At 41.2% G+C, this 22,469-nt stretch overlaps 1 protein-coding gene across 1 annotated transcript in view; it reads right to left on the bottom strand.

Annotated features, from left to right (window-relative positions):
• The window catches only part of SNTB2 (syntrophin beta 2), a 100,593-nt gene extending 78,329 nt beyond the window's left edge, over nt 1-22,264 (bottom strand). Inside the window, exon 1 of the mRNA XM_075995759.1 lies at nt 21,651-22,264. Coding sequence (XP_075851874.1) covers nt 21,651-22,236 — 586 coding nt within the window. The 5' untranslated portion in view covers nt 22,237-22,264. The remainder of the gene's footprint in view (nt 1-21,650) is intronic.
• Nucleotides 22,265-22,469: the final 205 nt, after the last annotated feature.

Genomic DNA, 22,469 nt, shown 5'->3' with positions numbered 1-22,469 from the left:
AAAAAGAAGGGGGTATGGTGTCACAACATCTTAAATGAAAAAAATAAAATTTTTTTTTTAAAAAGGAGTGGGGAAGGGAAGGGTTTATGGAAATTTTTAAATGGGAAAGAAAAGGCAAAAATCCAAAAGATTTAACACTATCTTTAGAAATTCCAATAGTGCATAACATTCACAACTTACATTTAGAATGATTAGAATCTATCATATTACCTTCCGTTATAAGCTCCTAAAAGGTAGGAATGTGTGTTTATTCAAAATAAGGCTTACTAACAAGGGAGATGTGAGAAGTTATTCCTGTTTTTAAAAGCCTTGAGATGAAAGCTGGGAAGGACAGGAACAATGAGAGCCTCTTAGCCAAAGAGAGCAGAGGAGACAGAGCCCTAGACTACAGCCTCTTAATTAAATAATAAGTGACCCCAAAGAAGTTTGCCTAGGTCCCAGTTAAATTTGATATGCCGGTAAGGGATAATAGAAAAGCTGGGGACAAAAAGGTGTAGGTAAACATCATAGGTACTCAGGGCCCTGATTCATCCCCTCCTATGTTTAGATCATCTGCTCCTCTAATTTCAGCTATCACCTATCAGCTTGTGCTGCTGTACTGGCCTGCTCCTAAACGAGCTAGCACCAGTTTCTGCAGACAGACAGACTGACATCACGAAGCAATTTTCCATCCAGGTATGAAGTATAGAAGCAAAAGAGAATTAACAATTTTTGAACATCTATCATATGCTAGGAATGTTATATGAAACATTTTATGTAACCATCATGATCACTTAATTGAAAAAGAAACTGAGGCTTGAAAAATGTAAGTTATTTTCCTGATACTATACACCTATAAATATCAGTTATTTTCCTGACATCATGTAGAACCCCTAGTCTGCTTGGTTCCAAAGCCAGTGCTATTGCTACATCACAACACAATCACTGCCATAGATTCATTGGGGTATCGTCTGCTCAATAGCACATTTTCTTGCCTGGAAGAAAGGCAACCATGGCCTGTTCTGATTACCTCAATTTGTTGACCTATAAGTTTCAGACCTTTTGCTTTCTCCTAGACCATAATAAGCCACTGATTCCCTAGTCTAGCCTTAATTGTGGCTCCCAGGCTGTCCATATATAGGCTCATGACAGCTGCACAGCTTACTCCTACTACTGAGGAGAAATTGCTGGAACAATATCATGGAAAAGGCATGCATTAATAGCAGGCAAGTTAAAAACATGTAAGAAGCAAAATTCTACAGGAGTCAGGACTATTAATTAACTCTACCATTCTCAACTAGTGGAAAGGATGAGAAAACAGTCCACAATAGTGGATATTTCAAAAACAGTTTAAATCTTCAGAATTTTTTGTTATTTTGAAGCAGCAACTTTACTTCTTTACATTTATTTTACTCAAGCAAGTATTAAAATTTATCTTCCTTCTTATAGTAAATGCAACAAATTGTGGTAATTCACCCTCAACTCAGAAGAAGAAAAGCTACAATGAAATATTTTAGGAAAATAATCTGCAAAATTGGTCAATCTCATATGAATAATTAAGAATACTATTGGCCGGGCGCTGTGGCTCACGCCTGTAATCCTAGCTCTTGGGAGGCCGAGGCGGGCGGATTGCTCAAGGTCAGGAGTTCAAAACCAGCCTGAGCAAGAGCGAGACCCCGTCTCTACTATAAATAGAAAGAAATTAATTGGCCAACTGATATATATATATAAAAAATTAGCCGGGCATGGTGGCGCATGCCTGTAGTCCCAGCTACTCGGGAGGCTGAGGCAGAAGGATCACTCAAGCCCAGGAGTTTGAGGTTGCTGTGAGCTAGGCTGACGCCACGGCACTCACTCTAGCCTGGACAACAAAGTGAGACTCTGTCTCAAAAAAAAAAAAAAAAAAAAAAAAAAAAAAAAAGAATACTATTTAAAGCCAGGCGCGGTGGCTCACACCTGTAATCCTAGCACTCTGGGAAGCCAAATTGAGAGGATTACTTGAGCTCAGGAGTTTGAGACCAGCCTGAGCAAAAGTAAGACCTCATCTCTACAAAAAATAGAAAAAATTAGCTGGGCATGGTGGCGCATGCCTACAGACCCAGCTACTTGGGAGGCTGAGGCAGGAGGATCACTTGAGCCCAGGAGTTTGAGGTTGCTGTGAGCTAGGCTGATGCCACGGCACTCTAGCCAGGTGACAGAGGAAGACTGTCTCGGAATAAAAAGAGTACTATTTAATGCTATTTAATGGTCATGTTTTAACCAAACTCAAGATTGTTATCCTCCAAGTAAGAAATCTAAAACAACTGCTCAAATTATTTCTGACAATCTGAGAGAATAATTTCAAGTGTTTTTGATTTTTTTTTTGTTGTTGTTTGCTTGTTTTATTGAAGAGTGTTGTTGACAATAAGAATCTAACAGGATTAACATTCCTTTCGGCTGTACTCTGTATCCAAACCTGGTTAATATCCAACAATTTAGCAGCAGTTCCCCACCCCCAACTTAAAAATAAATTCCTTTCACAAAGAATTTCAGGTTTCTTAAAACGGATCAAATTAATACCTTACTAAGCAGTATTAAAGGATTTTTATGTCCATGCCTCCCTAATCCTTTCTATTTTGCCATTCCCCCCCATTCAGCACAACATCAACATCACAAAAATAAGATCTGTACTTAAGCCTGCTGCTTTAAGTACAGATCTACATTGAAAAGAGTTCTACAAGTTATAAGACTACAACTTTTTAGTTCAGTGCATTTTCTCTCATTTGTGTTGATGAGTAGCCCTAGTTTGGTGACATTAATACTATTACAATGCTAACACAAGTACAAGATGCTTAAATAAAAGGTAAAGAAAGCATCAAAACCCAATATATAATCACCTGTTCACATATTTGTTATTTATTTATTTAGAGACAGAGTCCCATTCTGTTGCCCGGGCTAGAGTGCCATGGCATCAGCCTAGCTCATGGGAATCTCAAACTCCTGGGCTCAAGCAATCCTCCTGCCTCAGCCTCCTGAGTAGCTGGGACTACAGGTATGTGCCACCATGCCCCGCTAATTTTTTCTGTATATTTTTAGTTGGCCAATTAATTTCTTTCTATTTTTAGTAGAGATGGGGTCTTGTTCTTGCTCAGGCTGGTTTCAAACTCCCGACCTCAAGCGATCTGCCCGCCTCAGCCTCCCAGAGCGCTAGGACTACAGGCTTGAGACACCACGCCCAGCCCACATGTAATATTCATTATTTCAGGTGATAACTTTTAGGCCAGGATGCATTTTTCCTATGGCTTCCCTAAATGTTCTACTTTCAAACCAGGCCCTTGGAGGCTCTGCAAGTGAGAGGGAGAGTAATTATCAAAAAAACAGAGAAATGACTTGATCTGTCTGAGATTTCACTAAAGAGGACATCACTGAAGAGGAAACACAAACAAATCGGCTGCAGCAGTGTTCGGTAAAGTGTCTGGTAAAAGTTACAGAGCAGTCTTCTGCCATTATCCCCTCAAAGAGAAATAATGAGGATCTCTAGGGTAGACAAACCTTATCAGTCAAGTGAGGGCAAAGTAGTAGCAAACCAAAATACAGTTAACATACAAAAATTACTTCAAGATGGATCATAGGTCTAGACTTAACACTCAGAAATATAAAGCAAAAGAAAGCCTAGAAGACATTCTCAAGCTTGAGGTAGGCAAACATTTCTTGGACATGACACATAATATTTAACCATGAAAGAAAAAGTTTCAGCTCATCAAAATCCACCCTTAAGAAAATTAGTAAAGGCCGGGCATGGTGGCTCACGCCTGTTACCCTAGCACTCTGGGAGGCTGAGGTGACAGGATTGCTCAAGGTCAGGAGTTCAAGACCAGCCTGAGCAAGAGTGAGACCCCATCTCTACTAAAAATAGAAAGAAATTAGTTGGACAACTAAAAATATATACAAAAAATTAGCTAGGCATGATGGTACATGCCTGTAGTCCCAGCTACTCAAGAGGCTGAGGCAGCAGGATTGCTTGAGCCCAGGAGCTTGAGATTGCTGTGAGCTAAGCTGAAGCCATAGCACTTTAGCCTGGGCAACAGAGTGAGACTCTGTGTCCAGAAAAAATAAAAAGTTAACCAGGAGTGGTGGCTTATACCTGTAGTCCTAGCTACTTGGGAGGGACGACCACTTGAGCCCAGGTTATAGTGAGCTATGATTACACCACTGCACTCCAGCCTGTGCCACAGAGGGAAACCCTGTGTCTAAAAAATAATATATAGTATTAATAATTTTGTGCTGGTATGCTAATGCTAATAGAGATACATATTATATTTTTGCAAAAGAAATTGATTTCCCACCTTGTCAAAATATGCCTAACATCTAAATTCCTAAATTCACTGTGAGTAAAGGTGTTTGATGACAATGGCCAACACAAATAAGTATAAAATTTATGTAAATATTTTCCCCTTTCTCTTAATTTTTCACACTAAAAAGTAGAAGGAATTATTTGACATCTAAGTCCTGGACTTTGGGCCGGGCGCAGTGGCTCACGCCTGTAATCCTAGCACTCTGGAAGGCCAAGGCGGGTAGATTGCTGCAGGTCAGGAGTTCGAAACCAGCCTGAGCAAGAGCGAGACCCCGTCTCTACTATAAAAAGAAAGAAATTAATTGGCCAGCTAAAAATACATAGAAAAAATTAGCCGGGCATAGTGGCGCATGCCTGAGGTCCTAGCTATTTGGGAGGCTGAGGCAGATTGCTTGAGCCCAGGAGTTTGAGGTTGCTGTGAGGTAGGCTGACACCAAGGCACTCACTCTAGCCTGGGCAACAAAGCGAGACTTTGTCTCAAAAATAAATAAGTAAGTCCTGGACTTTGGAATTTCTTTGCAATATTCACTAAGATGGCAAATCTTCATTGTTAGAGTCTTGCCCTCATTCACTAAAGAACTGTATATTATAAAAATCTCAAGGTACACAACAATCAGTGACAAAATTAATTGCAATCCAGATTGCTCAATATTTCTCTCTTCTGTACATGATTCTTCTGTGCTTAGAGAAAAAGATCACTTTAATAAATTCTGCCTGTGTTGATCTGAAGGAGATTAGTTGCTAGTTATGTTGAAATATGGAAAAAACCGATTTATCTGCAAATCTATTACACAACATAAAATCTTTTATCTGACACTTCTAGTGCATCTTTATCACAACAATAAATGAAGTTCACAATAAGGTATTGCAAATCCTGAGGTTCCATCTTAATCAAAGATTCAATTACATGTAGAATATTTTTAGTGTTAAAAATCATTTTGAGGCCGGGCGCTGTGGCTCACGCCTGTAATCCTAGCTCTTGGGAGGCCGAGGCGGGCGGATTGCTCAAGGTCAGGAGTTCAAAACCAGCCTGAGCAAGAGCGAGACCCCGTCTCTACTATAAATAGAAAGAAATTAATTGGCCAACTGATATATATATGTAAAAAATTAGCCGGGCATGGTGGCGCATGCCTGTAGTCCCAGCTACTCGGGAGGCTGAGGCAGAAGGATCGCTCAAGCCCAGGAGTTTGAGGTTGCTGTGAGCTAGGCTGACGCCACGGCACTCACTCTAGCCTGGACAACAAAGTGAGACTCTGTCTCAAAAAAAAAAAAAAAAAAAAAAAAAAAAATCATTTTGATTATATTCTAAATCTCTGACAATCCATGCATTTGTATATAGTCAGTTTATATTAACCACAACTCTTCATTCTCTATCCCATATTTTGAATTCTAAAATATGAGCTGGAAGGAATATTATTAATAGATAAGAAATGTAATGATTCTAATGCTGAAATATTTTTTCCAAGGTCACAAAAATAAATGGTCGTATGAAATTCTTTGCTATATTTTTTCCAAGAAAAATGAAGTAATTTCTGTAACTACATCCAGAAGTTTGGAGATGCTCTAACTATCCCAAAGCTTTCTTTTCAGACTCAAGCACAGAGGAAGTAGGAGGGAATATGAGAAATTAAAAGAGAATAATGGGAGGAAATGGGTAGGTGGTAGAGTAATAAGAATGAACCAGATCTTCCTTCCAACCAGTCTCCTTGGAGAAAAGCAAAGGAAAACTGTGCAAGAAAAACATCTTTCTTGTCAAAATATATATGTGAAAATATACATATAACTATCACTGTCTGAGACTACCTGCCAGACCTGGCAGCTAAAAAACAGCTTGGCAGTATTTAAAATTATTTCACTTCTTTATTTTCCAGTATAAATACTTTACATCAAGCTTATAAGGACTGTCATTCTGTATCATAAAGTAAAACTAAAGTACAAAAATCAACTGTATTGCACTGTAAAATGGACAACAAAAATCAATATTAAAACATCTCTGGTGAGCAGTGGTTTTTAGAAATTCACTTTAGTTTTTTTGTTGTTATTCTGCAGAATTTATATTTGCCAAAAGCCAACTAAATTGTTTCAATTACTTTTACTTCATGTTCATTGTAAAAAAAAAAAAATACATTATTCTAGAATGTAATTAATAATCTTTGAAGAGAGGCAAATCCAAGTGTTCAGTGAAATAAATTTCTTTTCGTTTGGGCATGCATTTCTTTGTAAAGATAGATACAATTTGGAGAATACTACTCTGTTAAAACTGGTATTTTCCAAAAGTAAAAAAGCATAGTAATATATCAAAACACGGAAGTGCTAACAAAAAATGTTGAACTGATTTTTACATTACAAAACAATTAGCAGATAGTGAGTGTTACATTATTTTTTTTCTTTTTTTAAAATTTTCACCACTTAAAGAGATAAGAAGTCAACTTTGTCGTTATTACTAATAAAACATTAAAGTTATTTTTAAAAGTCAGTGGTCCAGAGTCTTTGAAAATCAGCTATTCCATCAAATGCTTTGCTGGTATTTGAACATCACTTGCTTATTCCCATCTTTGCCCCCGGACATGCCACTTCCACTGCCTGCACGTTGAATACCTCCATCTTCCCCACCTCCCACCCACATTCCATGTTCCACCTTTCTCTCATCTGACCCAAAATACATTCCCAACACTACTTGCTCCTTTATTCCAAGCTCTCTCGGCATGTATCACCTGTAATGTATAAGATAATCTGGATCCATTTATACGCAATTTATATTAGTCTTTATAAACCCATTCTAGATACTTCTTTTTTTTTTTTTTGAGACAGAGTCTCGCTTTGTTGCCCAGGCTAGAGTGAGTGCCGTGGCGTCAGCCTAGCTCACAGCAACCTCAAACTCCTGGGCTCGAGTGATCCTTCTGCCTCAGCCTCCCGAGTAGCTGGGACTACAGGCATGTGCCACCATGCCCGGCTAATTTTATATATATATATATCAGTTGGCCAATTAATTTCTTTCTATTTATAGTAGAGACAGGGTCTCGCTCTTGCTCAGGCTGGTTTTGAACTCCTGACCTTGAGCAATCCGCCCGCCTCGGCTTCCCAAGAGCTAGGATTACAGGCGGGAGCCACAGCGCCCGGCCTACATACTTCTTAAAAGTACAATCTATAGGGCTCATGTTTTCTATTTCTCCCAGAGTGCCTAAGCAGAGTGCAGGCATTCAATGTAAGTGGATTCATCACATAACAGCTTTGTGTCCATCATGAAAAACCAGAGACAAAGACTAGGAGACATTACATGGATAACCTCTAGACAGATGCAACACAGAATCCAGAGCACAATTTTCCTGAACATTAAGCCAATCATAACAATAAATCCTGCTAGTCTTTAGACTTGCTAGCTTCTTAACCCAAACTGATCCACCAGAGAGGCAGTGTATTATAATGGTTAATACCAAAAGCTATGGAGTCCAATAAATCAGAGCAACTAATCCTGCCTCTACCACCTGCAAACGCTGTGACCTTGGGCAAATTATTTAATCTTCCAGGGCTCGATGTCTTCATATTTAAAATGGGGATGATGCCACATGACTCACAGGGCTGTTGAAAGAATAAGTTATGATAATGCATGTAAAATGCTTATTAGCAGAGTAAGCTCTCAATAATGGTCATTATTATCTTTTTGTATTACCTTTTTTGTTTTTTTGAGACAGAGTCTCACTCTGTTGTCTGGGCTAGAGTGGCACGGCATCAGTCTAGCTCACAGCAACCTCAAACTCCTGGGCTCAAGCAATCCTCCTGCCTCAGCCTCCTGAGTAGCTGGGACTATAGGCATGCGCCACCATGCCCGGCTAATTTTTTCTATATATATTAGTTGGCCAATTAATTTCTTTCTATTTATAGTAAAGATGGGGTCTCGCTCTTGCTCAGGCTGGTGTTTTTTTTTGTTTTTTTTTTTTGAGACAGAGTCTCGCTTTCTTGCCTAGGCTAGAATGAGTGCCGTGGCATCAGCCTAGCTCACAGCAACCTCAAACTCCTGGGCTCAAGCAATCCTTCTGCCTCAGCCTCCCAAGTGGCTGGGACTACAGGCATGCGCCACCATGCCCGGCTAATTTTTTCTATATATATTATTTGGCCAATTAATTTCTTTCTATTTATAGTAGAGACGGGGTCTCGCTCTTGCTCAGGCTGGTTTCAAACTCCTGACCTCGAGCAATCCGCCCGCCTCGGCCTCCCAGAGAGCTAGGATTACAGGCGTGAGCCACCGCGCCCAGCCAGCCTATTGCTTTAATTTTTAAAAATTTACAATTTAGCTACAAAAATATTTTAAGCTCTATAGCCTCAATGTCTGCATTGTTACAGTGGACATCGGTTAGCCTAGCAACCACCCCAATCCACATTTTATAGTTTGGTGAGGGCTGCCAATCTCCATACACCAGGGATGAGCACATGAACAAGGGCCAGCTCAGTCTTCATCATCCTGGTAACAGTGATAGGTCCAAGGGGTAGGCAAAGCAGAGATAATTGGAGTCCTTCTTGAGACCGATATGTGGGTGCTACAAGAAAACCCCTTCTGTTTTTTAAACGGGTTAAGTTGGGGCAATACATTCCTTGAATTGCCGGCACCATCTTAGCTGACTACACAGAATTAGACCCTCCACAGCAGGAGATGTTGCAGCCAAGATAATTTGAGCCTTTGGATCCCACTGAACCTAAACCTAGATCCACCCCCAGTCTCAGGAGTTACATGAGGCAATACATTCCACTTCTGCTTAAATTAGTTTGTTTTTGGTTTCTGCAACCAAAATAAAAAATTTTGCATGTCTATTTTGATAAAGATTTTTCTCCATCCCAATCTATCTCTCACTTCAAGACCTATCCCTGCCACCTCTATATATTTTTCTTGTCCTAGCACTAAAAATGTCATAATGCACATTTGCAAAGTTACTTGAAATTCATACAAATGTAATGTTCAAAATACCACTAAAGTAAGTGTTGAAATAATTTATTACTCACTTGAAGGGTCAAGCTTTTCTGAGGGGTTAAAATTTTTTTTTTTTTTTTAGAGACAGAGTCTCATTCTGTCCCCTAGGCTGGAATGCAATGGTACCAGCACAGTTCACTGCAACCTCAAACTCCTGAGCTGAAGTAATCCTCCTGCCTCAGCTCCCACAGAGCTGAGATTACAAACATGAACCACGGCACCCAGCCCTCAAGCATTTTTAGAAAGCTCCAACTATAGGTCATTTGTATCCAAGCAAATTTATTATTCTGACTTTCATTTTATGGCTGTCTATAAAATTTCTAAATCTCTTAATATGGTAGTTTGTCATTCAATTGCTAACATCTTCTGATGTTTTTAGAACAATGTAGTGGATGTCTGCTGTTTAGGTCTACCTAGTAGTCACATCCATTTCTCCTTCTTCTGGTAACATCCCTTGATTATCCTTTGAGAAACCCCCACTTTCAGTCCATGTGGTTCCATGGGAGTTGCCTCATTCCCCAGGTCCAAGGTGAGTCCTGATCTAGGCCTAGCCAATCACAACTTCTGATACCCTTGGCCATATGATTGGAACATGGATGAGTAAAGGACCAGTACTTTTGATTGGAATGATTGGGAAAAAGATACTACAAAGGCATCAATTCTTTCCAAATTAATTTATGGATTTAATATAATTTTAATAAAAAATCCCAGAAGATTTAAGAACAATAAAATCACTGCAAAATTTTTTTGGAGTAGTAACTAACTACACTAGCCAGCAACTGTTTCTTATTTTTTCAAAATTTTCTTGGCTGGTTTAGTCCACTTGAATTACCAGATATTAAATGTTAAAGCTATAATATACATTGTAGTATGTTACAAAACACTCAAACAGAATATGAAAACCAGAATCAGATCACAGAATAAAGTAAGTATATTAAAAAAGATATATTTCAAATCAATGAGGAAAGGGCAGGTCACTATTCCTAGAGTGGCAGATGTGTAGCATGTGTATTGTCCCCCACACTTGGGCACACTCATTGCATTGCAGACATCACTAATTAAGTGTAGCACTCATTCCTGCTGAACCCAGATATGGCTTTGGAATCTTTCCCCACATGGCACTCCCGGAAGCCACCACCAATCAAACTAGCATTCAAGAGGATTATTTGATAAATAATGCTGAAGAAATCAGTTACCTGTTTGCAAAAATAAAGTTAAATCTCTACTGCATCCCATATGCCAAAATAAATTCTACATAGATTAAAGAGTTAAATATAAAAAATGAAACCGGCCGGGCGCTGTGGCTCACGCCTGTAATCCTAGCTCTTGGGAGGCCGAGGCGGGCGGATTGCTCAAGGTCAGGAGTTCAAAACCAGCCTGAGCGAGACCCCGTCTCTACTATAAATAGAAAGAAATTAATTGGCCAACTGATATATATATAAAAAATTAGCCGGGCATGGTGGCGCATGCCTGTAGTCCCAGCTACTCGGGAGGCTGAGGCAGAAGGATCACTTGAGCCCAGGAGTTTGAGGTTGCTGTGAGCTAGGCTGATGCCATGGCACTCACTCTAGCCTGGGCAACAAAGCGAGACTCTGTCTCAAAAAAAAAAAAAAAAAAATGAAACCATAAAAGGACTAGAACAAAGCTGCTGCAAAGATATTCTCAGAGAGAAACAGAGAAGCTCTGAGATGAGGAGAAAAGAGAGAGAACAGTGGTCCTCAGTGCTGTCCTGGTTCCTGACATTTCTAAGGCCCAATTGCCCAGCTCTTCCTCGAGTCCTGAGACCTGTCTGTTTCTTTATAATACCTGCACTGTAGGTACTGTACTAGCTTGAGTAGGTTTCTGTGTTTTGAAATCCAAAGAGCCTTAAGTAAGGCATGTTTATACATTTTACTATAAATAAATCAATCTATACTTTTTCTGAGTCCCTTTCAATGAAAAATTAAAGCTTCCAATTTTCTAAGTGTGAGGTTTAACATTTTATGTACACAACAGGTTAAATTGAAAAACACACTATTCAACTTTCTCATCTATCTCATTAAGTTTCCTTTTCAGAAGGCCTTCTATGGGAGGCCAAGGCAGGAGGATTGCTTGAGGCCAGGAGTTCAAGACTAAAAAGCATTCTAGACAATTTGCAAATTTAAAAGCAAGAGGGTGAGAAGACAACAAAAAGAAAAATGTTGCAGAAAAGCCAAAGTAAATTTAAAATTTTGCATTTCACATATTCTTAACTAGTTATATGTCAAAGCATACCAGCAATGTCTTGGAAGCCAGAAATGAAGCCAAGTTTGAATCTTCTTAATTCTCTTATTCTTTCTAAAAGGCAAATCTACTGACACCTTAATCACTAGTAATTGAGTCATATATAAAATTATTTCATGAGTTTTGTTTTTATACTGAAATCAAACACAAATTTTATGAAGGAATCAGGGCATTTCCCTCAGAAAGGCACTTAAATAAAGTAACCAAATCAACTGTATTTCTCCAGGTACAAAATATTAAACTCAAATGAGCACACCAACATTTCTCCAGAGGAATTCAAAAACTCCTTTCTCTAATCTAGAAAAAAAACCCTTTAAAGGAAGAATATGCTCTCATTCCATGTGACCAGATATAGAGTAATGTTTATAAACTAAAATTTTTCTTTTCAAACCCCACAGACAGCAGACAGAGTTACATTGCACAAGTGCTTTACAACAAAGCTGAATGCTATGAGGGTAATACCCTCCAAAGTATTCCATTTTTTTCACTGGTAACCATTCTTCTACTGAACCTGGATAGAAATCTCAGGGCTAATTCACTATATCCAGTTTGCCACCATATCCTGTCATTTCTTCTTTTAAAATAGTGATTCTCAATTTTCCACCCCAATATCTCTAAGGTATCGAACACCTATGCTAGTCACAGAAGTCAACTGCAAGAGATTCTTCACAAGTATCGAATCTCTGAGTGCATAGGCAACTGGAAGGAGACTGTCCAGGTAGGAAAAGGTCCCCAGTGGATTCTGCAACGTCCCAGCAAGAATCAGCTGCTTTAAAGTGTTTTCTTGAATTGAATCTTCTTCTCTCTTCCCACAGCCATCACCACAACCCCCTCCAAAGGTTATCACCTCTGGTTTGGATTACTTTTCACTACAACAGCTGTCGTTTTTCCTACCTTTAGTCTTTCCTCTTTGCACTGCATCCAGTGCATCCACTGCTGCCAACCCAAAATTCTGTTCCCATCATGTCACTTCCTGGCTCAGAAATGGATTGCATCAGTTCCCCACCCCTTCTTTCTCTTCAACCTCTCCCCTTCTCTGTTGGCCTTTTCTCTTGCTGTACAAATATGTCCCAATTCTTTCCCATTGAAAACAAAACAAAGAACAAACCACCGCTAAAATAAAACCTTCCTTGGACACTTTGTTCAACTGTAGTTACCACCTTTGCTTCTTTTATTTTGCTGAGCAGCTTTTTAAAAGCAGTCTACTCACTGCCTTCTGCTCCTGTCACTTTGCTGAAATTGCTCATATGAGGACTCCAACTATCTTATTCTCTAATTATCAAATCCAATGGACTTGTTTTTAGTTCAACTGTCGTGGCTTCTGTAGCATCTGAAGATGCCAATCACCCTTTCCTTCTCAAAACTTGTCTGTTTGACCGCCACTGCACCATTTTCTCCAGATTTTCTCCCACCTCCTGGACCATTCCTTTCTAGATTGCCCTTCCCTTACTCTGGTTTAAATGTAGGGGCTCTGCAGGATTCCATCCTAGTTCTTCTTCTCTTATTAACTTGCACTACTCTCTCTTGATAACTTCATCCACACCCATGGCTTTAATTACCACCTACCCTGACATCTCGTAAATCTTCATCTCGATCCTGACACCCCCTCTGGACTACAGACTGGTACTTCCAACCAGCTACTGGCCTTTTCCACTAGGATGTCACACAGGTAACTCAAATTTAGCATGCCCCAACTTGAATTTATCTTTACCCCCAAAACTAGTTCCTCTCCTGCTTTCCCTTACCTCTTATCTTGAGCTCCTACACTCCATCTGCCACTCTCAACTTTCTAAAACACCACTCCCTCATTTAAAGCACTTTAGCAGCACCCCATGGTCTAGAACTTGACAGTGCACACACATCAGTAAAAATTTGAGTATACACCCTCAATCTATGAATATTTATTAATGCATATATATTATAAAAAATATACAAAGTATAGAAATCAAGAAAGAATGAGGTAGAGATAAAATAAACACACAAACATTCCTGATGAAGTCATTCTATCATTAGCTACTGTATGACTCAAAGTACAATATACTTTTAGGGTGAAGTTCATTACTGGTGATAATGGGTGTATATCCATATTTCAAATAGTCTTCTTGACAATTTCGTTTTTTAGGATGACTTTTTGACAGGTATAATTACCTTGAAATGTGACAAAGAGCTCCCACTAGGAGGAGAAATGTCAGCTCTACCTTTTTGTTATTGTTTGCAGTGTTAGAATTGTCTTCAATCTATGGTTTCTTTGTGCATATCTTTAAGCCACTTCACTTTGCGAAGATGAACTCAAAGCAGACAATATAAATCGCTCAACCAGTCTCAAGTAAGCTGCACTAAGTTGCATTCCTCGGCTTTGTGAAGTTTCCACTCTTCCCTTGAGACATCATCTTGTGTATCAAGTATGTGATGGTACCATCTTATAAGACTGAGAGAACCAGTGTTATCTATACATTAAATGTTAATAAAGCTTAATTTCTGGCTGGGCGCGGTGACTCACGCCTGTAATCCTAGTTCTCTGGGAGGCCGAGGCAGGAGGATTGCTCGAGGTCAGGAGTTCAAAACCAGCCTGAGCAAGAGCGAGACCCCATCTCTACTATAAATAGAAAGAAATTAATTGGCCAACTAATATATATAGAAAAAATTAGCCGGGCATGGTGGGGTATGCCTGTAGTCCCAGCTACTTGGGAGGCTGAGGCAGCAGGATCGCTTGAGCCCAGGAGTTTGAGGTTGCTGTGAGCTAGGCTGATGCCACTGCACTCACTCTAGCCTGGGCAACAAAGCAAGACTCTATCTCAAAAAAAGAAAAAAAAAGCTTAATTTCTTCTTTTTTTCAAGTTGAAAAAGTAAATAAACACATTCAGAGACCATTGCTTAGCACTACATACAAGGCGCTGACGATCTGGCTTCTGCCCATCTTTCCGGCCTGCTGACACTTTTGTGCCTTACCACATTTCACTTCTCTCAACACAGCAGCTACTTATCACTGCCTTACCTTTGACACGCGTCTCCTTTGCACTTCTACCTCCAGTGCCCTGTGTTCTCACCTCTATTAAAGCACACCTTTATCACAACCTGCAATAACCCATTTCCTTACTGGCCTAAAGGGCAGGGATTACTCCCAATTTGGAATTCTCAGCGTCTCCAACACCTTGTTTGCAGTCAGTACTTAATAAATGTTGACTGACAAAATTAAAAAGGTCCAAATTCCTCTGGCTGGCTTTCAAGGGCTTGCATAATCTGGCTCCAATCTATATATCCAACTTTATTTTCTTCTCCCAAGTCCATACCAATTAGCCATTCTCCTCACTTCCTATCATATGTCAGGCTCACTTTGGCTTTTGTTCAAGCTGTCCCTTCAACTTGAACTGACTTCCATCTGCAGAGAAGCAGCCTGTCCTTCAAGAGTCAGATCAAATTCTCCTTTCCCCGTGAAGTCACACTCAATTCTTCCATCCCCCATCGACATTTCCTTCAGAGGACTCTTGAAGAGTGTATACTACACATTTTAGCAATTAGTCTCTATGTGGTAGTTTCTCTCTCCATTTTCACTCTAAATTCTGTGATGCCAGGGACCATCTTCAACTTCTTTTGCACATTAATCCCTCACAGCATATTGCAATATGATGAGCTATAGGAGAGGCTAAAAGATCTGACTGATCGGTTGTAGGTAGCATGGCACTACAAAGGAAGCACTTGGCTGGGTTTTAATCCAAGTTCTACCACTAATTTGTTAGGTGACCTTAATCATGCCACTTAAACTCTCTGGCCATTCATTCCTCATCTATGAGATGAGACTTTACAACTTTTAAAATTTCAGGTCAGAGATTTCCTCTTGCCCAAAGGAAACATTAAATTTTTCCCCTAAAAATCAAGAGAAATTTTAAGACCTTCAGTAATTCACTAACTTTAGTGAACCTCAGTTTAATCATCTGCACAACAAAAATAAACAGCCTACCTCAAAGGACTATATAAAAATCAACTGAGAAAATACAGATCCAAAGGCATATTCAGACAAAAACGTAAGGTATTATTATACCATTTAATGGAAAATGCAAGCAAGCGACATTATTTGTTGTTCAGTTAGCATAGTGTGCTAGCCTAGCCAAGAACGCTGACTGGACACTTGGATACTCTCAGAACAGCAGAACACTGTTCCATGGCCACAGGCTGTACCTCACCCCTTATGAACAAAAGCACACATCTGATCACAAGGCAGAGTAACCCTCATCCAGGAAAGACTACACAACAAGGCACATGTTAGTTGAAGTTACTGAGTTATCAGTTGGGATCTAAATTAAAGCCTGGTTATGATCCCTAAAAATGTTCTTAGAATTTTCATATCCACTCTGTCTTAGAATCAATCAACTTCTTACATTTTGGTAATAATTTGGAGGGTGTATTGGAGCATGAAGGGGGCTCTGTGAGAAATAATCTGGTTACAAAAACAGCTTCTCATGTAAGCACGTCTAATCATTGAAGTGCAACATAAAGAGGCTAGTTAAACAAAAAGAAACAAGCACAGAAACACAAACATCCTAACAATTTAGTTGTTCTTTAAGAGATTGATTAATGGCCGGGCGCTGTGGCTCACGCCTGTAATCCTAGCTCTTGGGAGGCCGAGGCGGGCGGATTGCTCAAGGTCAGGAGTTCAAAACCAGCCTGAGCAAGAGCGAGACCCCGTCTCTACTATAAATAGAAAGAAATTAATTGGCCAACTGATATATATATAAAAAATTAGCCGGGCATGGTGGCGCATGCCTGTAGTCCCAGCTACTCGGGAGGCTGAGGCAGGAGGATCGCTTGAGCCCAGGAGTTTGAGGTTGCTGTGAGCTAGGCTGACGCCACGGCACTCACTCTAGCCTGGACAACAAAGTGAGACTCTGTCTCAAAAAAAAAAAGAGATTGATTAATGAATATACATGCAAAGCTTAAAGAAAATGTAAAATGTTTTCCCTAGAAGACTCTCAACTTGAATATACAATGAAGAAAGAGGCGGTGTGAAAATCCCAGCCAGCTTCTTTAACTTAGTAGCTTAATAATAATGTCAGCAGTATTTGTTACATGCCCCCTGACATATAAAAAGATTCATATTATATATGACACTCAAAATCCCAAACCATTCTACTTCCTTTTTTTTAAATTAAGTTAGTCAAATGAAGCAGTGGGGGTGGAGAAGGAACAAAAAAATCTAAGTGGTTGTGATCAATTAGTTGTAAACACCATTCAAATGGGACCAGCCGCAAACCATTCTAGATAGAAAAATTATTTCAATACTGACGTTAAATTTCATGCCAGTGTACTTCCTCTGTCCAATTTCTTGTTAGTAGATTCGGTAACAATACTGTTATAATCTTATTTAAGCAATAAAAGGTGATTTTTCAACAATATGACAGTGAGAATTGCTTCAAAAATATTGATCTTATCTCAAACATCAGACATCAAGCTAGATATTTTATACCATCTTTCCTAACCTCCTCTAGAACACTTTTCAATGTGTAGTCTAATTCATGTTCATTTAGTCAGCTTCATAGCCTTAAAAATATAAATTCCAGAAACTTTCTGGATCGACCATATTTCTAGAACAAAGGACACAGTACATTCAACATACAATATCTAATAGGTGACTAGAGTTGCCCCTTTATGCTTAAGTTTTCCATTATTAATACAAAAACTATCTGCATGACTTAATTAATATTCATGCTGAGTCACTAGCCAAAACTACAACGCACACTTAATGGCAAGTTTTAAGGCTCTGAGTAATAATGGCAAGTTTTAAGGCTCTGAGTAATAATCGTGAAGAAAGAGGAAAAATCAGAGATAGGAAACTAAGTGCAAAATTTAAGGATAAAAAAGTTGGCCTGTGCAAGAGAGGGCAGAAAAACAAGTTTAGAAAAAGTTGTTTGCACCCAAAAAATACAAACTCATTTTTTTAACAGGGTAGTCAAGTGAAGTAGTGATCAATTAGTTGTAAACACCACTGCATTTAATCAGCCCAAACCCTTTCTTTTTTTATTTTTTAATTTTGTTTTTACTTTTTTTTTAAATTATTATTTTTTTTTTTTCCCTATAGTTCAGATTTACTTTAAGACAGGACCAAACCCTTTCTTAACCATTCACCTAAAACAAGTCTTACCATGTGTTTCTTTTCAAGTAAAATGGAGCCTTGGATTTAACAACTTGCTATCTTGGCTATTCTGAAAGTGTCTTTGCTAACTGGTGACATACCTTCATGACCCAGTCCTACCTTCCTCATTCAGACTTTGTTGTTGTTCACTGCTGTATTCCTTATCCTTAAAAAAGCCAACACCTAAATTGTCAAATGAATTAACAACCCTTTGAGGGTGGTGTAATTATCACCCCAGTTTTACATATGAGGAAACTAAAGGTTAGCAAGATTAAATAACTTGCTTAAGGGTTACAAACCACTAGCCAGAAACAAACTTACTAGACAGATTAATTTCTTGATGTCTCACACTTGTGTCTTTACTGGTGGCAGCTTTCTCTGCCTAAGGGAAGGCTCAATGCAAGCTTCAACTTCTCTATCAAACTTTTCCCGGGTATCCTCTAATTCCTATTATGGACCTATAAGGACCTCTCCTTTGTGTTGTGCTTTCTCCAGACATCTGTTAACAGCATTTTTAGCCCTTTGTTGTACTACTGCACTTATTTACTTCTTTCTCTCTCTTATCTCAACTCTAAACTTCCTGAGGGCAGGAATCAGGTATCTTCCAGTGCCTCTGGCACATGATAAGAGCTGAATTAAATGTTTGATGAATGAATGAATAATCCCTACAAATCTCTCAGATGAAAAGGAACCCTTTAGCTCAATTCCCTAACCACAGGCAACCAGAAACTACAGCTTTCCCTAGCATGGGGGTGGCAAGAGCATGCCTAAAATTCCCTGCCCGCATCACTGTGCCATGTTAAGGCAGTTTTTCAAGTTTTGAGACATCTAATGGAAGGACAGTACAGTACAGTTTGAAAACTTTAAGGACTAAGCATAAAATCCGTCTTTTAAAAGTGGCCTACCTGGATGGAACACCAGCACTCAACTTTAAATAGTTTGACTGGTTCAATTAAATCACTGTTTTCAGTGACATTGTATATCTTGAGTAATTTTATTTTTATATCCCCTGGCTTGAGAATGCAATGTCTTAAAGTCTACCATATTGACTTCCCCACATTTATAAGGACAAAAACTGCCTGTCTTATACCAAATGGGAAAATAAAGTAGAACCTGTGTGTTAGGTAAAAAGGCATTCAATAAATATGTTATTATGCTGCCATCTATAAACCACCTTTCTAAAAGCACATGTGGCCTATTTTACACTAATAAATTCTGGGAAGCATTTACTAGGGTTTTTTTTTTTTTTTTTTTTTTTTTTTTTTTGAGACAGAGTCTCGCTTTGTTGCACAGGCTAGAGTGAGTGCCGTGGCGTCAGCCTAGCTCACAGCAACCTCAAACTCCTGGGCTCAAGCAATCCTCCTGCCTCAGCCTCCCGAGTAGCTGGGACTACAGGCATGCGCCACCACGCCCGGCTAATTTTATATATATATATTAGTTGGCCAATTAATTTCTTTCTATTTATAGTAGAGACGGGGTCTCACTCTTGCTCAGGCTGGTTTCGAACTCCTGACCTCGAGCAATCCGCCCGCCTCGGCCTCCCAGAGTGCTAGGATTACAGGCTTGAGCCACCGCGCCAGGCCTACTAGGGGGTTTTTATTTTACTGGTATGAATACCAGGTTCAAACTATATCCACACAAAAACTGTTTGTTTGTTTTTAATATAGTGTAAAGCTGTCGTCCCCAACCCCTGGGCCATGGCCTGTTAGGAACCAGGCCACACAGCAGGAGGTGAGTGGCAGGTTATCAGGGAAGCTTCATCTGTATTGACAGCTGCTCTCTATCACTCACATCACTGCATAAGCTCCGCCTCCTATCGGATCAAGGGAAGCATTGGATTCTCATAGAAGTATGAACTCCACTGTAAACTGCACATGCAAGGGATCTAGGTTGCTCACTCCTCATGAGAATCTAATGCCTGATGATCTGAGGTGGAACTGAGGCGGTGAGTGGCTGCAATTACAGACTAGCATTAGCAGAAAGGTTTGATTGCACAGAGACCATAATAAATCAATTGCTTGCAGACTCATATCAAAACCGTAACAGAGGCTAGCCAGAGGCTCACACCTATAATCTTAGCACTCTGGGTGGCCAAGGCAGGAGGATCACTTGAGGTCAGGAGTTCGAGACTAGCCTGAGCAAGAAGGAGACCCCACCTCTACTAAAAATAGAAAAAAAATTAGCTAGGTGTGGTGGCACAATGAATGCAATGTGTTTGAATCATCCTGAAACCATACCCTCACCACCACCCCCATCAGAGGAAATATTATCTTCCATGAAACCGGTTGCTGGTGTGAAAAAGATTGGGGACCACCAGCGTAAAGGGTTTAACTGCCATCATCACTGAGTACTACATAAACAGTATCTAAATTCAGTGCTCTAAGAATTTGCCCCAGCTCCAAATATTCAGCTAGACCAATTTCAAGGTACAGGGTCAGGGTAACAATTATTTTACATATGTGCCCAAGCCACAATCCATAATTTTACTCCTTCTATTAACACTAATTTCTGAGCAATGTCTAGCTCCACCTATAAGTGGGATATAAATAAGATTTACAAATAAAATGATATAAAGATAGCACACTGGAATTCCACAACTGGAGCATAGTCATTTCTTGCAAGCTAATATTTCTTTCCAACATTCACAATACAGATTTATAAAAGGTGAAAATCATTTTGCAAGTTAGACTTCTTGCCTCTTGGTTTAATAATTGGTCCCTCTTCAACCCCAGCCCTTCTCTCCTGTTTTCTCTGCCAGGAAAACCCTCCTGACTCATCTCTGCCTGTCTATGTCCATCACTTCCTTGGAGACCTGGCTCAAAATTCAGCTCCTCCCTGGCTAACCCCATTTCCACTACTTCCTAATGTTGCATTCTTTTGGCATTTACATACAGTTTGCACTCTATAACCAAGAACTTGATGTTTTTCCTCCCTATAAATTGTTTTGCATTTTTCTATCATTTCCTGAATTACAAACCGAACAGAGACACCATAGTCTCTTCTACGCAGCTAGCAATAAATGCTTCTTGAATGACTGGATCAGAAAGAAAGGTGATCGCTCAAAAATTTCTAAAGAAAGCAACTGACAATTGCTTCATTTACAATTTCATTTACCATACTCTGTCGCCTCCAACATGCATGAGTCCTTAGAGGAGATTTAATGCTGTCTTAGCTTCATAAATTCGTCATAAAAGATCCCATTTACAGATTACATACATATTTAAGGTAAAGAATAATCCTGGCCATTCAGACCCATCTTGTAATTTACCACTTCAAGTTTCTTATAAAAAGCCTAATAGTCTTCAAACAGCACGCCTGTAAGCGGTAGGAAGCTGGCACCAGTCTTTTGCAAAAGGGGCGAAACTCTAGTTGGCAGTAAATGTTCAAACACGTGAGCCTCCAGTGAAACAAGGCTCATTAACCACACAAACTTGCTGCTTCAGCTTTCTGGCTTCCACGAAGTGCTATGATCTCCTTTGGTTACTCTTGAGAGCCAATGATGGGTTAAATTCCCATAAATTAACCAGCGTTTTGGTGGTTTGCCCAAGCACACCGCTGGCATCGGTGTGGATGGATTTTTTTTTTTTTTTTAATAGATCCGCCCGCCCCGGGGAGCCAGAGGTGAGCGAAGAAAAGCGCCAACCGGGCACTTCTCAGCAGGCAAACGGAGACCTACGGAGCTCGAGCCGTTCGGTCTCCGTCTAGTTCTTAGTGTCAGCTTATGGTGCAGAAGGGGGGGCTTCCTACGCGGCTGCTTTTTGCTAAATCTCAGCCGAGTCTTCCTTAGTTAGGGGCTGCAAGCCACACTTCGGAGGCTGCCCAACTTTTCCTGCAAGGAACATCAGTTCTTCCACACTCAAAGCCCCAGAAGCCGGAGTTTGGGGAGAGAGGCGGAGGAAAGGGGCTCGCCCCGCGAAGGGGCCGGGGCAGGAACAAAGTGAGCGCCGGCGAGCCCAGGCCACCCGCCGCCCGCCGGCCCCGCTCACCCTCCAGCAGCACCTCCTTGCCCGCGCGCTTCAGCGCCTGCACGGCCTGGTCGTGGGTGGCCTGGCGCAGGTCGGTGCCGTTCACCGACAGGATGGCGTCGCCCAGCCGCAGCGCCCGGCTCTGGTCGGCGGCCAGCCCCGGGAAGATCTTGGAGATGAGGATCGGCATCCGGTTCTCGCGGCCGCCCTTGATGCTGATGCCCAGGCCGCCCGCCTCCTGCTTCACCACTCGGACCCGGCGCACGGGCGGCGACGCGCCCGCCTCGCCGGCGGAGCCCCGCGGCGGCGCCGGCGGGCTCGGGGGCCCCAGGCCGCGGCTCGGGCTCCCGGGCAGCGAGTCGCCGGCGCCGCCGCCGTTCGGGAGGCCGTTGAAGGCGCCCGCCGCCGGCCCCAGAGTGGGCTCCGGCTCGGCCGCGGCGGCGTCGCCCGTCAGGCTCAGGCTCTCCCCGCTGAGCTCGGCCACCACCCGGACCCAGCGCTCCCTCAGCAGCAGCTCCACCAGCCCCGCTTTGGTGGCCCGCGTCCACACCGCCATGGCCGGCCCCGCTCCCGCCGCCGCCGTCGCCGTCGCCGCAGCTACCCTCATTCCAGTCAGGCAGCCTCGGCGCTTCCCCCTTCCCGCCCGAGGGGGCGGGCCCGGCCGCTCCCCCGCCGCGATTCATTATTCATGAGGGCCACGCCCACCTTCCGGAGGGGCGGGCCGGGGCCCGGAGCCGCTTCCGGGAGGTTGAGAAGTTGTCCGGTCCCTTGCAGCTCACCGGACGCGGGCGGCCCGGGTGACTGCGGTTCGGCCTCCAGCTCACATTCTCCTTCCACTGG

Source organism: Microcebus murinus, chromosome 20 (genome assembly GCF_040939455.1).
Source record: "Microcebus murinus isolate Inina chromosome 20, M.murinus_Inina_mat1.0, whole genome shotgun sequence".
NCBI lineage: Eukaryota > Metazoa > Chordata > Mammalia > Primates > Cheirogaleidae > Microcebus > Microcebus murinus.
Note: the sequence above shows the minus strand (reverse complement) of the source record. Positions and strands in the feature narration are given on the sequence as shown.